General features: G+C 40.1%; 1 protein-coding gene across 3 annotated transcripts; it reads right to left on the bottom strand.

Moving 5' to 3' along the window:
* Nucleotides 1-1,463: 1,463 nt before the first annotated feature.
* On the bottom strand, nucleotides 1,464-15,081 carry QDPR (quinoid dihydropteridine reductase). 3 transcript variants are annotated; one of them, XM_074951632.1, is made up of 7 exons: nucleotides 14,905-15,081; nucleotides 13,769-13,861; nucleotides 12,326-12,422; nucleotides 9,900-10,040; nucleotides 6,927-7,035; nucleotides 5,397-5,480; nucleotides 1,464-2,377 (listed from the first exon to the last, which is right to left on the bottom strand). In XM_074951632.1, the coding sequence occupies exons 1-7, from the start codon at nucleotides 15,064-15,066 to the stop codon at nucleotides 2,272-2,274; spliced, it is 792 nt and encodes a 263-aa protein (XP_074807733.1). In that variant the 5' UTR covers nucleotides 15,067-15,081; the 3' UTR covers nucleotides 1,464-2,271. The 3 variants fall into 3 exon arrangements, with proteins under 3 accessions (XP_074807733.1, XP_074807735.1, XP_074807734.1); XM_074951634.1 differs by having other exon boundaries at nucleotides 1,465-2,377; nucleotides 14,980-15,081; XM_074951633.1 differs by lacking the exon at nucleotides 14,905-15,081 and adding an exon at nucleotides 14,395-14,587 and having other exon boundaries at nucleotides 1,465-2,377.
* Between the last annotated feature and the right edge of the window lie 1,891 nt (nucleotides 15,082-16,972).

Genomic DNA, 16,972 nt, shown 5'->3' with positions numbered 1-16,972 from the left:
GGCTTGACTAAGAATTGCAATTCATAAATGATTCAGAAATTGATACAATTATATTTGATAGTGATTCTATTATATAAAATTCTCTGGAAAAAAATCAATCAAATTTACCATGACTAAGTGCATCAGTTTTCTATAGGTGCAAAATATCATACTTTTAACCAATGAAAAGTATCAATTTTTTTAATTCACTCAAATTTGTGGCAATGTTGCAGTGAATGCTGAAAGTTGCAATTTCCACAACAAAATCGCAGCCCATGATTTTCTTAGTCTTAATTATCTTTCCAATATTTAGAGTTCTTCATATTCTTTTCAGCCCTGTTCTGTTGCTTCCTTTTCAATTTCCTTTTTTTATGCACAGGGCTTTCTAAATGGTAGTCCAGGGAAATATTACAGGCTGTACAATACATCTCCTCATGTAGCTCTCCCAGTTTATATTCTCTAACGTAATCCTTTGCAGTTATTTTTGTTGCTACTTTGCCTCGTGATCTGTCCTCAAATGACATTTTTGGAAAAAAAATTCTGGCCACATTTAATTGAATTAGTTTAAAAAAAAAAATAATGAAGAATTGGGCCCAATTATGCAGTTCAGATCCAAATCTGCATGTGGTAGAAGCAGAGAGAGATTCTAAACTAGTTTTGGATTAGCTCGTTTTAGAGGTAAAGCTAGCTGCGAAGTTCAGACCCTCATGTGAATTTCAAAAGTTCAGGGCTGTTTATATTTACGGTTCAGTTTGGGCCCCCATCTTCTCTACCCTCATCATTTTACATTTGTTCCAGTCCAGGTTCTAAATAGCAGGAGAACGGGAAATATCATAAAACCCCAAGAGAAAGGTGTTTTCTCCTAAGAACTCTAGCAAACTCATGAGGTTTGGTTCAGGCAATGGAACAATGAGGAGATCACAGTGCCACACTACTCGGAGAAAGAGGGTGGGCAAAATACTGCCTTCTTTAATGTGTGCGCTAAGCAAAATGTCTCAAAGAGTATCAGCTGATGTTGACCACACTTCCAGCCATCTTCCAGCCACACTTCCACACTTCCAGCCACCTTCTCACTCTGGAGAACCCCTGCCAGTATACCTTAGCCCATACCTATGAATTTGAGTGGTGCTGTAAGTCCAGCCCCAGTCCTGTGTCAGACAGGGGGTGCTGAACATGAACACGGAGACCTCTACTTGACTCAAATCTCATTTCCAAATGAGAGTTTTTGGATAGTAGACAACAGATACAAAGGAGATAAGGAGAATCTAGCTTGGACTTGCCTTACTTCTCTATAGTAAGGAGCTATTTATAACATTTCCATAACTCCACTATAAGAAAGAAAACATGAGACCTTAAAGTATTCCTGTTGTCTGTACACAATAATCTCAAGTGGGGAGCTAAGAGTTGTTTTGGAAGCACTGTACAAATCTCTTACACCACAAATTTAGATTATAAAGAAGTAACCAACCCAATAAATAAAACAATACATATTTATTTAGCCCAAAATCCTCTATAGTCTAACAATAGTCTGTGTGTTCTATTTATATTTCCTTAGGGCACTTTTGCTCCTTCAGATAGTAAAGAGCCAACAGGAGTTACACAAGACACATTTATAATATCGTAAATCAATTATTTGGGACAGAAAACACCCCACAATAATTGTTGGGCTGACAGCCCTTTTGAAAGCTTTAAGGCAATTTAAGAGCTCTCATCTTGCAACCCCATCTTGTGCAAGTAACCTTTATTCAGTCCCACTGGCTCCAATGGAACAACTTGAATTGGTATAGAATACTCACAGGAAAAGGCGTAGCAGGTTTGGGCTTTTCATAGGGCTGCAGTGATTTTATTTTATATCTTGTCCAACAAAAAAAACCTAGAGTTAGGATATTAGAAGACAACGATATTGCTGAAATGGACAAAAACAGTTGCACAAAAGACAACTGAGACAGAACTTGACAGTTATAAATGTAGGTACATCACATCATTAAGCACAATTTCTGATACATAGCCACCACTGTTTGCCTAATTTTAAAGAACGGAGGTAACCCCTTAGAGAATGCTCAAGATTAGGACTTTTAAGATTTTAAAATCTACAGCCTTGATATATAGAGAAGACAATGGATACCTTTTGGTAAAGGAACATAGCTTGCATCTAAGAACAGAGAAACATTAGTCAACATCTTGTTTCACAAACAAGATAATAGAATCACTGGATACAGAAGACCACCCAAACTTGACTAGAATGTTACAACCTTCTCATTTGCTGTGTTTTCACAATCACACTGATCAGTCTCAAAGATGTGCGGCAGCTAGTTCTGTCTTCCCTCCTGTGGTTACCACCTGGATTAGGCTGCCTGAGCTTGGTCTGTTCTTCCCTATAATCCAGTCATAAAAGGTTCTGTTAAAAAAATATGAGAATATGATAAGTGTGAATAGGCAAGAGGTGTAAAAAAAAAAAAAAAAGAGTCAGCCTGCCATATCCACTTCCTTCTCCGTATGTTGTCTTTTTATGTGTGGATCCTTTATAATTGTCTCCACGAGGACAGATCCTTACACTCACATGGAGCCCCACAAAATCAATAATGTTCTGCTCAGGAACAGGGATCCATCCGCAGAGATCTGATGACACGATCGGGGCCTAGAATGTAAGTTCTTCAGGGCAAAGAACTGTCTCTCATCTGTCTACAAAGCACCTATTGTCCTGTTGGGCTCTATCACCATGATTTTCAGAGTGTGTGCAGCACCTCTGAAAATTCAGTCTTAAAAAACACATAATAAATAATAAACGTTAACTTTGGGTAGAAGGTAACTGTACCTCGATTCTGCTCCTGAAGTTTGCAAAATATTTCAATTTCTTAGAAAAAAAAACATTTTAAAGATAAAAGGTAAATCCGACAGAAATTTACTGAAACTGATGTCATCAAGGTGACTAGGAACATTGGGGTCCAAAACAAAAAATATTGTTGGCATCCCAGTAGAGAACTGTTTTTTCCTTCAGAGGCACCCTTCCACTGAAGATTATGGCTAACATAAAGTTAATATACTTCAAAGCTGTGATTTGGTTTTTTCTTTCCCTTTCTCATATATTTGTTCTCTTCTCTCATTTCCACTTATTCTTTTCTCGCTTTTCTCCCTTCTCTGTCCATTATTTCCCCCCTATTATCATCCTCTGAGTCTTTCCCAATTCCCTCCTCTCTTTCCTTCACCTCCAATGTCCTCCCTTCCTATCCCATCCCTATCCTTCTCGGTCTCATGCTCTTTCCCTTGTCTAGTGCTCTTTTCTTTCAGCTTTTTTCCTTCCCTAGGCAGCCTACCCCTTCAACCACTCTCTCCCATCATCACACCACTGAACTGCACAATTGTGGAAATGGTTCTTCAGGGCTGTGAGGGGAGCAGTGGGACTTGAAGTCTCATAGGGACGAATTCACCCATCAGCAGTGGGCCACCACATTGCCTACGCTCAATTTAAACTCTATTTTGAAGATTGGAAGAGGTGTAGAGGCCTTGTGTTAGCTGCTTGAGGAGGAAGGGAGGAGTGCAATTTCATCCAGAGAATGCAAGGCATTCTTCAGGGCCCATACTCTATCCTCATGCTCTGCACTCCCCAGTAGCCATTTTGAATGGTCATGCAATCTGATGCAACGAATTCTGGGGCACACTAAGCCCCAGAATGTGATTACCAGATGGTATGAGAATTCTTGTGGGGATTCTCAAGAGGAAGGCACTGTCACCAGCTCTCACAATATTTAATGTTTTTCTTAAAGCCCTAGCTCCTGAAGGCAAGTGATTATGGGAGAATCTCAGCTTTCATTAAGGAAGTAAATCTTTAGCACTCTACAGGCTCAGCAACCAGAAGGCAAATTAAAGGAAGCATGATTTTCAAGATAATCTCATGATCTGGGAGGGCCTGGCTCGTGATTTTTGAGTATGTGGGGTTAACAATACAGGGAAATAGTCTTTGCTTCTACCAGGAAGTGTGATGGAGCTTTTTACAGAGTGTGATCATTACTGAATCATAAAAATTTCAACTTAAGATTTTAAGTTGATGGCACTGGTTTAACTCTTTTTTAAAAAAGGAGGGGTGGGGGGGAGGGTTTGTTTTACTCACTATGGCTAAAATTAATCTAGTGGAACAGATTATGGTTTATTCCCCCCCTCCCTCTGATTTATTTACTTTATGCATCACTCTGTGCAGTCAGTCTCACATGTAGAATCAGTTCCCCTGTTTGTGAGCCTCTCTCACAAGAGGAAAAACAATTTAAAAACAGCCCTTAAAATTAGGAACATGTTTGTAAAACCACAGCATTTCGCCAAACGGTCTCAGGAGTGTGGGTAAATAACTGAAAGTACTTTTTTTTTTTTAAACTAACTAACTATATGTCAAGTTGGCAGTGGCCCTTTAAATAAGGCAACTCAAACAGCTGCCTAGGCCTCCTCTGCCTAAAACCATCCCTGAATGGAAGGCCCAACAAAAGCACTCCAAAAGGCAAGGAAATCCAGAGTCAAAACAGACATGCTGTGAAGGACACAGCTTCAGCCTCAATTCCAAGTGCCCTGGCTTCTGCAGGTTTAAAGGGAGAACTACAAAACTAGAGAGATTTTTTTCAGTGCCCTTTATGATGTATGAAGTTGGATCGGTTTCCACTCTTCTCTCCCCTCCCCCCGCAAAAACATGTTGCTGTTTAAACAGAAAGAAAATCCTATATCATGCCTTCACTTCCCTCTCTCTGGCAAGATCTTTGAAGGGCCTGTTCTGAATAATGCCACAAAGCCAGCACCAATGAGCTGCAGGGCTCTACCCTCGGCCGAGCAAAGGAGAAGAGGCTGAGCCTCTACCCCTCAGTATGGAGCAAAGAGATCTGCAGCTCATCTTGCAGCTTCATTTAGGTCTGACCCTCCACAGATCTAGCCAGTGAGGACTTGATTAAGTGATATTACTCAAGAAATAAGCAGACAATAGTACTTCTGAGGAGAGGAAGTGGGCACACAGAAGGAGGGGGAACTACATTTACCTTAAGACAATATAAAAGGAGCAGTAAAGGGCATAAACACCTTTCTCTTTACAGTTCACCTTTAAACCAGACTGCTTATGTCTGACACAGCTGTTTGTGATTTAACTTAATTGTCCGCATGCTTTAAAAGGCTTGCTGACTTTAAAACACTCAGGGCTGCTGTAAATTAATGCAGGGCCACTTAGGTCAATGAAGTTATGCCAATTTTCACCAGCTGAGGATTTGGCCCTATACGCTTAACCTAACTTCAAGGTACAGAAAATGGGGTGTGCACGGAAACATCCAAATCCGAGTGACAAGATTGCCTATTTTTAAGAAGGGAAGATGCAAAAAAAAAAAAAAAAAAAAAACCAGCTGTTTTAAAAGGAGAGCTAGGAATTGTTTAGTCATTGTGCATGTACTCACTCAGCAAGGAATTCTAGGGGTGTCCAGGAGCTGAAATCTGCGTCAGGCATTGATTTCCTGTTCACTGGTGTATCCAAGGTAACCCTGCAATTGAGAGAGATAAGCCTTTCATTTGTACATCATGCTTCTGATAAGAGCGGTCTGCTCTTCCGTCCTTTGCTCTAGTGTATGCTGAACTTTCAGAACAGGGCACTGAAATCCAAACGTTAGATGGATTTCTCTTGAAAGCTGTCTCTAACAGCATGTAATCATCAGTCTTAAGTTTTTAAATCTATATAATTAAATGATGATGATATTTGTAAGGTAGGATCTTCAAAAATGCCTAAGTCACTTATAAGTTGCTAAAAATCCCACCCTTAACTGTTACTCTCTTCAAACTTTATACAATACCAAAACCTTTCAAGGCATCTATGCAAGTTTGGAATGGCCAGTAGCCAGGAGACCAGTGTGAACTTGGTATCTGACTGTTGGTGGTACTCTGCCCGGTGTTAATTATTCAACTATCCTGTATGTTGTCATTCCCTGTCCAAAAAGAAATGCAGGTGGAGAAGCTTGTAAAGAAGAGGGCGAGATGCAATTAAATGAGTTCAGACAGCATTTTTAAGCCCCTCTCCAGTACTTCTGAGCACTGACAATCTTCAAAGACTATGTTTCACACAAGCCTGGAAAGGAAATACTCAAATCCTTAACTAGGTTATCAAAGGAAATCACAGAAGTTAGATCTTTTCCATATCTATTAGGCCACCCAATTCATTCACCCCTCTGCCAATGCAGGCAGCCAACTTAGAATAAAATGTTAGTAGGCTTGTAGCAGGGAAAAGAGGAACTAAACCTTTTGTATTCACAGGTCTTCAAGGGACAATTACTTTTGCTGCCCAAGTCACTCTACCAAGAGGATATATAATATTATGCACTACAGTAGAAGCTACATTTCTATGGGAAAGAATCTCAAAAAGGTAAAAGTTTGGCAAGACATATTTTCCTCATCTAAACACCACTTGGTATTCAGAAGTAAAGTTTGATAGACATCGGCTAACTTTGCCCAACCAAAATTAAGGAATAGTGAATGCAACCATTCAAAAGCACTTACAGCTAAATAAGACATTCCACTATTTTCTTTTTTCACATAAACTATAAAAAAACATATTTTAAACAGTTTCATGTCTAATGTGTCACTTTTAGACTCCTATCTACACTACAAAATAACCACATTTAAATATGGTTTAACCATCTGTCAAGGTTAAATCATGGTTTTCTAACATTGTTGTAACAATGATTTCTTCTGTCTGCACAGGAAAGAAAAAATATGTTATTTATTGTTGATGGTAATGCCTGTAACATGCTAGGTATGCTCTAGAGACTACTGAAGAGGGATGGTCCCTCCTTTGAGAAACCACAACCATGTTTAAACTGTTACTTCTGTAGTGTAGATGGGGCCTTAGAAAAGAAGCACATCCATGTGTCACTCAGTTACAGCCATACTTTAAAATTAAACAATGCAATAGCACAGGTAACTATGCAACCACTTACGGTAGAACAGCAAGAGCAGCAGACCTAGATGGCAAGCCACTGTTCGCACCAGCTAGACTCTGACAAAGCTGATGTACTGCTCCTTTTGCCATGCCATACCCAACCATCCCTAACAATTAGAAATAAAACAGATTACAAAAAGTTATCTCACTGACAATAGTTGTATAAAAAGGAGACAGTGAAAGTTTCTATGTTATTTGATGAAAGGAAGGTTTATATTCACCTGCAGCAATCTTGCAACAGAATCAGTCTTATAGCACATTGCACAAATGTATACACGTTTTTAGAAGAACTTACCCCTGACAAAGGAATTGCGCTGCTATCACAGAGCTCAATTTATCTAGAAACACGGAATTTAAAAAAATATTTTTAAAAATTAAGATTCGCTTAGTTGGTCTCACAGATTGTGTGCCATGAGATCCGAACACAGTGTTATAGCACTTGCCTTTAAAAAGACAGCCGGAGAAGATATATCTAGAGCTGAGAAAACAGATTTTTCAGTTCATTGGCGATTTTAAAAAGTTGGAAAAAATTGTTTCAGGTTCAACATTTTGTTTCAATTTTGACCATTTAAAATGTTTTGAATATTTAAAATATAAAATTAAAGAGAGTTTTGAAAAAAGCTGTTTCAAACCCCCCAAAAATCAAAACATTCTGTTTAGGAAATGCTGTAATGAAACGTTCCATTTTTTCAATTTTTTTTGTTTTGTTTTTCTAAATGAATACTTGAGCGAAATTTACACAAATTTTAAAAAATCATCAAATCAGCCTTTTTAGCCAAAATTTTTTTTTACCCCGCTGTAGATATATCTACTATCTATGGCCATAATCTTGCAAACACTGATGCATGTACTTAACTTTAAGGACAAGTAGTCCTACTGACTTTAATGAAACTATTCACATACTTAACAGTAAACAAGTGCTTAAATGTTAGCAGAATCAGGGGTAAATACATACAGACATATTAGATAAGTCCAGTGGTCCACCTCGTCTTGTGTCCTGGCATGTCTGACACAGACCTCTACCAGATGCTTTGGCAGAAGTTGCAAGAAACCCCACATTAAGTCATTAAATAACTTCCCTTATGGGCAGTTTTCTTCCTAACCCTTATTAGTTACTAGTTGAATTAGGTTCTGAGGCATGAGAGTTTCTCTCTCCAAAAACAAATGCCTTATACTATCTAATGTAACTGGATATGTTTTCACTATCCCTATAAATGCCTGTTACTTTATTTGGAATTTTACTGAATTCTTGCACTCAATGAGATCTTGCGATAATGAGTTCCACGGGCTAGTTTGCATTGTGCAAAGTAGCATTTCCTTTGATCAATATTAAATGTGTTGCCCTACAGTTTCACTAAATGTTCCTTTTTTTGTGTATTAAGAGAAAGCCTAAATAGAAGTGGACAATTTACCTTCTCTTTACTATTTGTTGTTTGTATCCCTTATATCCCTTTTTATTTGTCTCCTTTGTAAACCAAATAGTCCCAATATTTCAATCTTTGCCATCCATCCCTGAGCCCCTTCTACTTCTGCTATTTATTTTTTCCAATTTGCTGTAGGCGATTACCATTTAAAGTTACGGTACTTAAATAGGAAAATTGTTTCCAGAGTCTACTGAAAAACAAGAGGACACACCATAAGAATGAGGGAAAAGAACAGCTAGACTTCCATAATTACGAATAATAACAAGCCTAAAATGTCAGAAGATAATTGTTGCTCAATTCGTGCAAATGTCTTTCCCAGTTCCTCCTCACATTTAATAAGGTTCATGTGTTTTCCCACAGCACTGCTTGTCCTAAAAATCCACAATGATTGAAACCATCCTGCTCAAAACATGAAAGCAAATTAAATTGATTCTCTTCCCTAACAAAATGTCACGGAATTATTCCAAAGAGTTCACCTATTTTCATTTGTAACAGAACATGGTCAGTCTGTTGCAAAAAGGAAACAACCTTTTCACTCAGTAATAACAATTTTATCTTCAGACTACGTTAGATGCTGCTTTAAAGATGCAAATATAGAGGTCAAATCATTAATTACAAAACACAGCATACTTTCCTAGAACATAATGGTAACAGTTAATTCCTTTAGCTCGGTTTTCAGACATAGCTTTGAAGCACTACCCCTGATCTTTACAACCCATTCCATCATTTTAACTTTTAAAGTCTCTTATGTCACATCAGAATATTGTTGCAGATATCTAACAGAGCAAAGTAACACTAATATAAGAGACTAAATGGAAGTTACTTCATTTGAATCTCAGATAAATCTTGCAGACTTTAATGGATGTTAACCTATCTGTCTTCACCCTTCACGCCCACAGTCCCCGCTAACCTGTGTTTTTTAAATTGCTTTCAGACTTTCTTCTCTACAAAGAGCAAGAAAAACTGGAGTGAGATCAAAGATCACAAGGTATATGTCACAAAGTTTATACTAAACAACTAATGGAGACAGAGGCTGAAGGTCATCAAGCTTATCTATGTCTGAAGCAAGGTGAACTGGATTCAGAACACAAGCAGGATGACCATGTTCTATAAAAACAACTGAGTCATCACTAACTTTAAAAAAAAGTTAGTTACCTAAGAACCCTGCCTTCCAGGAAAGAAAATATGGAGTTTAACCTTCTCTAAGGGTTTACAATGTTAAACCTAAAATTTTTAATGTGTTGTTCTTCATTATTTCCCAAGCACTTCTGACTGCTTGATATACTAAAAAAGATTTCACCAAAGCCAGACAACTAGTATTTAAGCAACAGATTTTCTTTCTTTCTTTCTTTCTTACACTATACTTGCCATGGGTTTTGGATTGCCAACTGCAAAGTTACAACTTTCCTCAAGGGATTCAAACAGCAGTTTACCATATGTATAATATGGGAAGAAATGTTAAGGGAGTAAAACTGTTGTTTCTCAAATAGGAATAATTAAAACAATTATTGTTGGTGTCAAAGCAAACACCACATTTTGCTGGTTACCTGGAGTTCCAGCCAAAGCAGCTTTTGCTCCAGTCAGAGTCAATAAGCCTCCTTCTTTCAGATGTTTTGTGGCTAAGTGACTGGAAATAGTTGACGTCCAAACACTCTGTTTCCACATAAGGTCAGAATTTTTGTATAAAGCTGAAAAACAAAATAGTTGGGTCAATTACCTAGAAAGCAAAAGTCTTCTAGTTCTAGCTTGTGCCCCACTATACAGACTAAAACAGCAGCATGCAAATCTGCCTTACGCCACTTCGTATAGCCCACTTCTAGTGCAATCCTCATCAATGCCTTCAGCGCCTCTTGCCTTGCCAATTGTATCTCCATTCTCTTTGGCTTCCTCAAGTTCCTGCTCAACAGCACGTGCACAATACTGTTACCTGCCTTCTCATTACAACAAGTGTGACCACATCCCCTATCCTCAGCCAGTTCCATTGGCTCACCTTTGATTTCTGGACCCCGTTCAAAACTCCCCTCATTTCTAAAACTCCCATGGACTTTGCTTTCATCAGTGTCAAAGACCCTGTCGCTCTCTTTACTTCCTCCTCCTGTGTTTATCTTGCATCAGCTTCCTGTCTCTGTCCCTTTGCATAGTCTCACCTGTGACGGTGAGAGAGCCTTCTCTTCTGCAGCTCTTACCTTCTAGAATGATCTTTTCATCTGCAGGAAAAACAACTTCTCCTTGCCTATCGTTCTTAAGGTCTCACTCTTTATTCTTTTAACTCTGTAACTGTATTATTTAACTCTATAGTCCAGTTAGAGTTTGTATGAGAGAAGCTGTATAAAATAAAGTCACGCTGTTTTCCATAAACTATAGGTTTAAGTCTGCTTAGTTCTTGGATGGGTGACCACCTGAGAAAACCAAATGCTCTATATGCTTTTTCTTTTGTGTGATCTCAAAGACTGCTCTAAAATATTTTATGTCTGCAGTGGTGATCTCTGGATAGTGCTCTGTAGTATTATGTAAAACCTAGGCTTTTATTTCAACCGCTGCTTGCTTACTCCCTGAAATTTCATGGAAAACAACACTAACTGCTGGACCACAACCATTTTTTCCCAGGGGCTTTGGTCTTGTTAGATCTCATAAGCTATGCAAGACTGGACCTAGTGGATGGAAAACTCCAAGGCATAAAGGAATTGGTGGGAAACACATCTTTTGTTCATCAGACTATTGTTCAAACAGGGGCTCCATCTGCCTACAGGCGGTCTGGACTGTACGACGGCTGCCTAGACAGGCTCAGAATCTCACGACTTCTAAAGGACTGGCCTGCACGTAGTTTCAATTAAAAAAAAAAAAAAAAAAAAAAGAAGAGTTGTTGTATTACAGCTAGTCAATTCAAATGAAAATAGAATTTTAAAATCAATTCAGCAATCGTTACTTTTAGCAACATATTATTGGGGGACAGAGGGAGAAAAATTAAGATTAAGCAAATAATAATATTGAATACCTATATCTTTAGCATTTAAGATGTTTATTTCCATAAAAACTAACAAACTCACACACACACATATTAATGGCATGAAGTAGACAGGATGACCACCCATCCCAAGACGTTTCCCATCCTGATTGTCAATAACTTAAACTGATAGTACTATGTGTTATCTCATATCTCAGCAGTTAAACTGTTTGACTGCATTGTGTTGGATTATAGCAGATACACACAAATATTTTCTTTTTTATGAAAGAGTAGTGAATGTCATCTTCCTATGTTGTCTTTAAAAATAAGAAACACCTTTGCCTTGTATGTTTGTATGGGGTGAGGAGGGGAGGGTCCACCAGCTGCTTTATATACTCCAGACCGGAAACAAGGCTAATAATTTTGGGTACCCTAGCCTAGGTTAGAAAAATTCCATTCTGGCTATTATGAAATGTTAGGAGCTCAGTAACAAGCCATTTTAAATGTTAAACTTGAAGACCTGCATCCATTTAAAAATGCTATTTTAGGCACTACATAAAAACCTGTCAGGATGCGACAGTATAGTGCCACAATACACCAGCACTGAAGACTCTGGAAGGTATGTGGCCTAGTGGATAGAGCACTAGACTGGGACTCAGGAGACTTGGGGTTTATTCCAGGCTCAGCCAGTGACCTTGGGCAAGACACTTTAACCTCTTTATGCCTCAGTTTCCCCATCTGTAAAATGGGGCTGAGGATACTGACCTCATCTGTAAAACACTTTGAGATGTGCTGATGAAAAATGCTACATTAGAACAAGGTATGATTATTAATCACATGAAACCATCAAATAGAAAAGGCTATGAAAGGCACTTAGAGGTGTTCCAGCTCCCATTGATTTGGGTGGAGCTATTAGCTCCCTTTCTGTGTGATCACAGTAAAGGAGAGATTTTAGTCTACCTCTTACTATGACTTTTTCTTCCCATTGCATTAATGTGTTTGTAAGTGTGCTACTAACAAAGAGCTTACATTTAGCTTTTGCACTGCCACCTGCCCATCCTCCAGCTACACACAGGATAGCATCCACCTTCTGTTCACCCAGAAGTTTTCCAACATCTGCTGTCACCTTAAATATATAACAAAAGTTATAAAGTCATTCTGAAAATACTGCATTGAAGAAGATATAAACACTCAGCCTTTAAATTGTAATTTTTTAAATTATGTTGCACACATGGTGATGTAAGCAGCTATTTAAAATTAGAGTTTATGATTTTACCCACTGGAAGCAAAACAACAATGCTGAATACTGAAAACAGATTAAACGACAACCAAGTGCTAGATGATGTCAATGGAACTAACGTGTGAGTGAGGCTTGCAGGATCAGTCAGTTTCAGGCCCTTAGTTTACTAGCTACTAGCACTTTGAGTTTCTCTTGGGACACTGCTTTTCACGCAATAGTCCTTCCCTTTGTACTGTACTGTTCAGAAACACAGAACGAAGGTGCAAGAAAGAAATCTGATAATGGACTAGCCTCGCTGTTGGTAAAGTTTCTGCCTAACCCTAAAGCTTGGGAGTATACTTTACAACCTTGCTTATAAGCTTAAAGTTTGAGAGTTTATACTTTTAGCCTACCCTATTTTTGTTTCCTCTCCTAAGTGTAGGGCTTCATATATATATTAGCACTGAACTTTATCTGTGTGAAACTTATAAAAAATAACAGATTTGTAAAATTCTTTCAGATTCTGTCTGTGTTTTTAATTTGGGGGCGGGGGGGGTCACAGTCAGAGGCTTGCTATGTGAAAGGGGTCGCCAATATAAGAGTTTGAGAACTACTAGCCTACAGGAGGGAGTCTACATAGCCAGACAATCCTGCTGTTAGGGTGCCAATGCCTGAGATGATGGGGCATCCAGGATTTCCAGGTTTATGGATCTTGGGTAGCATATAGAATACCCCAGATCAGGGTTCCAGGGGTATGTCTGTGTGGATTTGTTCTTGTGCCCGAGTAGGGAGTCTACATAGTTTGTTGTTACCCAGATACAGATTTTAAAGATAAATATGGTTTTAATAAAAGGAGGGTGTCCCTGGGCTCTCTGAATGTAATACTACATATACAGAGGCTCCATGTAATCCCAAAGAGAAAGAACAATCAAGAGTAAATGAGAACTCTGTTTTCTTTAAATATGAATATACTGATGATAACCTTAACCATGGGGAAGCCAGGTACCAGGCTGAAGATGACCCAACTGTGTGGCCACGGGGAAACAGCTTATAAGAAACAAAGCAAGGCAGTCTATTCTATATTCTATTCTAGATAGGATTTCATACTCCAGTCCCGAAGACATTTAGCGACCCAGTGCTTTTCTCAACACTTGAAAGAACTGCCCAAGCACCTTCCCTAATGCAAAGCAGCTGCCCCAGAGCTTGATGCCACAAGCTTTATTACAACATTTAAAGGAAAATGAATAAGTCACCTGATCTGCTTGCTCAGTGAAGGAGTCCGTCATTTTCACAACAACATTGGCATTAGCTTCTTCATTTTCTGCTAGGTCAATGCTGGCAACCCACTGATAACAACAAACAAGGACAACAAAGAGAGTGTTACTTTTTAAATGGATCATTTATCAGTAAATAACTAAATTTTTTTTTTAAGTATTTAAGGAGCCAGGCAGTGTCTGTACTTTGCCCACTTCACAGCTGGGGTGAAAAACCAATACACTGGATGATTTGCAAAGAAGGCAGCAACTGGCCAGCTGCAAACTAGCTGCCGAGCTTTACTCCTTCGCGGGGAGGAAGCCTCCCTCCTCTTTGGGGATTAGCTGCTGCCAGGAAGGGCTGAAAGTCTCTTCCTCTGGCAGGAGAGAGAGGAGTTCGCTCTGAGCCTCGGCGAGATTTACACGGGCTCGTCAGTTTTCGGAGCGCTGCGATTCACAGGTCACTGCACGGGGGAGAGCCCCGGCCGCTGGGCCGAAGCAACGCAGAGCGGTGCAGGGCTGCGATACACGGGAGAGCGCTTCCTCCCCAGGCAGCTGCTCCCAGAACACACCCCAAGCCATACAGCAATGGCACCGAGTGCCCAGCCCGCTCTGCCGGTGGTTACCCAGTGCTTGGCTCTGAAATACTGCACGCATTTGGCTCCCAGGGCCCCTCTGCCTCCGTACACCAGCACCCTGTGCGCCTCCGCCGCCGCCGCTGCCATGCTCCGGCCGCCGCCCGCCCAGCTCCCTCTCGCCTTCTGAGCCTGCGGCTGCCAGGGACTCCGGAGCCCGCCCAGCCCAGCAGCTCCGCCTCCCTGCCGGACCAGCGGCAGAGGGGCGCCCTTCGCTTCCCGCTTCCGCGCTCGCCACCGCCCCCTAGGCTGGCTGAGAAGCTGCGCGGGGTCGGGACACTGCACCAATTCCCCCGGGACAGGGTTCAGTACAAGGCGGCCCTGCGGCGGGGGGGGCCTTCGGTTTAAGTTCGAGGCATAAAAAAGGCATAATTTGCACGGTGTAACCTTTCTCTAAGCTGTTTTAAATCCTGCGCCCCAGTCTCCCTATATCCCTATTTAAAGCTTCAAATAAAACTCTCGGCTTCTCCACCCCGTTGTAATCATTGGCGCAAGGCACACCAAACCCCGCTGTTGCTCGCCTCGGGCGCTCTGTGCCGGCAACGGTGGTTTAAATAAGGACGCCCGGTTGCACACCATGGATGGATCTATCAGATGCTTCTGAGACAGCGCTGTGCGACAGAGTCCTTGTATAACGCAGGCGGAATGTGCATTCTCGGTCATTTCCCTCCCTTCGGTGGATTGCCTTTGCGCTCCTACACAGATTTCCCACGCGGCTCGGCGTCGTTGTAGACTAGTGGCAGCAGCAGAAACTTTCTTATTTTAGTTAAAAATAAAAGGGTCTTTCAAGCAACACGTTAATGGCCCAATACAAGGAAAAGCCAGGGTGCAAATGGTGCTGGAAATTCAGGAGGAGACAGTCACTCAGTACTAAGCCAGTGCCCAAGCAGCGTGTTTGAGAGCACTGTGCTGTGGTGGACAGTACTGTCTCGTGGCAGGGATGTAAAACCAAGTTCCCCCCAATCCCTCATGGTCACTACTGGCCCCACATTGCACTTCATGTAAAAATAAAGGCATCTTGGTCAAACTCCAACTCAAATCATTACATCCTACTTAAATTTCTATCGCATATTCAATGAACCTATATCCCTATATGTTAATTTACCAACAAAATACAGCTACCTCTGACGACAGCAGCTGTTAAGCAGAACACTACATAATAACTGAGGGAAGGAAATGTTTGTTCCTTTTAATAAATTTGTCAGGTGATCTTATTCTCTGATGATGGGCACGGTATAAGAATATGTGCATATAGATTAGATAGGTTTCAGAGTAACAGCCGTGTTAGTCTGTATTCGTAAAAAGAAAAAAGAAAAGGAGTACTTGTGGCACCTTAGAGACTAACCAGTTTATTTGAGCATCAATATGCTCAAATAAACTGGTTAGTCTCTAAGGTGCCACAAGTACTCCTTTTCTTTTTTCTTTATAGATTAGATAAAAGAATATTAAGTAACCAACTGAATCTGCAGGTGAAATTTAGGTCCACTGTAATTAACTGAGTTGGAATGTATTCAGGACTCCAGGATTACCCTCCTTACTTCCGCAAATAGTGCTATATGGGACCTTCACTGGCGATAAGTGATCAAAACTTTGGTTTTGTATTTTACCCAAAAGACAGCAGTACCTTTGGCAGCACTAGTACCCCTCCACAACTTGTTTAGGCACTAGTCAGAGAAGTATTATGTTACCTACTTTACAGGGATGCTGGGAGAATTGATTAATTAATGATTGCAAAGAGCTTTGAGGTCCTTAAGTAAAAGTGCCTATAGACATGAAAACTATTTTTTTACAGTGCTATCTAGTAGAACTTCTGGCATGTACAGTCGTGGCTGTTTCTGCACACGTTTACAATAGCAAGTTGCTGGTATATGTTAAAGAAGCCTGGCATTGTGTTTCTCCAAGCTACAACAACTTGCTTTGCATCCCATTTTATATAGAAGATTAATCTAATAAGTCTTGGCATCCTGCAACATAATTTATACACTTCAATTAACAGGCTTGGCGAATGGAGGGTCATCATTTTGTTGTTTACAAACAGTTCGGGTGGCTGTGACAGTAGTGACATTTAGAAAAAGTGGGACCGCAGCAAGCACCAAGGGAAAGATATTTGATACAGCTTCGGTGTCAGCAGAATTCTGGTGCCAATTTTTTTTTCCACGCTACTTCCCATTCACACAATTTGTTTAACTTTTCTTTATAACTCATACAACTGAATTGTGCATCTAAATTTCTCCCATGTGATCATTGTCAAGAAATTGGTGTCATTTGAATATTTAAAACAGGGAACAATTAAACCCTCTGATGAAACATTAGTCGTGCAATAGAGATAGGATTACTTTCTGCAGAAACAAGCACCACTGTGCTACAGTGTAATGAAGTTGTTCTTTGCAACCATTTCAGGATGTTGTTGCAGCAAATCTATACTTTGGGCTTGATTTTTAACTGTGCCTCTGAAGTTTTAAAATACAATGAGATTTAAAGGGTGTGTGTGGAATAACTGGCATCTTACCACCTGTGGATTTCTGAGCAGCAGCAAAATGTGAAACTCAGCTAATTACTGCAGAGCGGC

This window comes from Natator depressus, chromosome 4 (genome assembly GCF_965152275.1).
Source record: "Natator depressus isolate rNatDep1 chromosome 4, rNatDep2.hap1, whole genome shotgun sequence".
In the NCBI taxonomy this organism is placed as follows: domain Eukaryota; kingdom Metazoa; phylum Chordata; order Testudines; family Cheloniidae; genus Natator; species Natator depressus.
This window is presented reverse-complemented; position numbering and strand designations above follow the sequence as displayed.

Bases quoted from the DNA above. Each gene is read 5' to 3' on its own strand.
- QDPR (XM_074951632.1), bottom strand. From the start codon at position 15,066: ATGACCGAGAATGCACATTCCGCCTGCGTTATACAAGGACTCTGTCGC. The intron at 13,862-14,904 runs GTGTGCCTTGCG...TGTTGTTATCAG, and splicing joins GCGAGCAACAGCGGGGTTTG to TGGGTTGCCAGCATTGACCT. The intron at 2,378-5,396 runs GTGAGTACATGC...TTTTTTTAACAG, and splicing joins CCCCTAGAATTCCTTGCTGA to AACCTTTTATGACTGGATTA.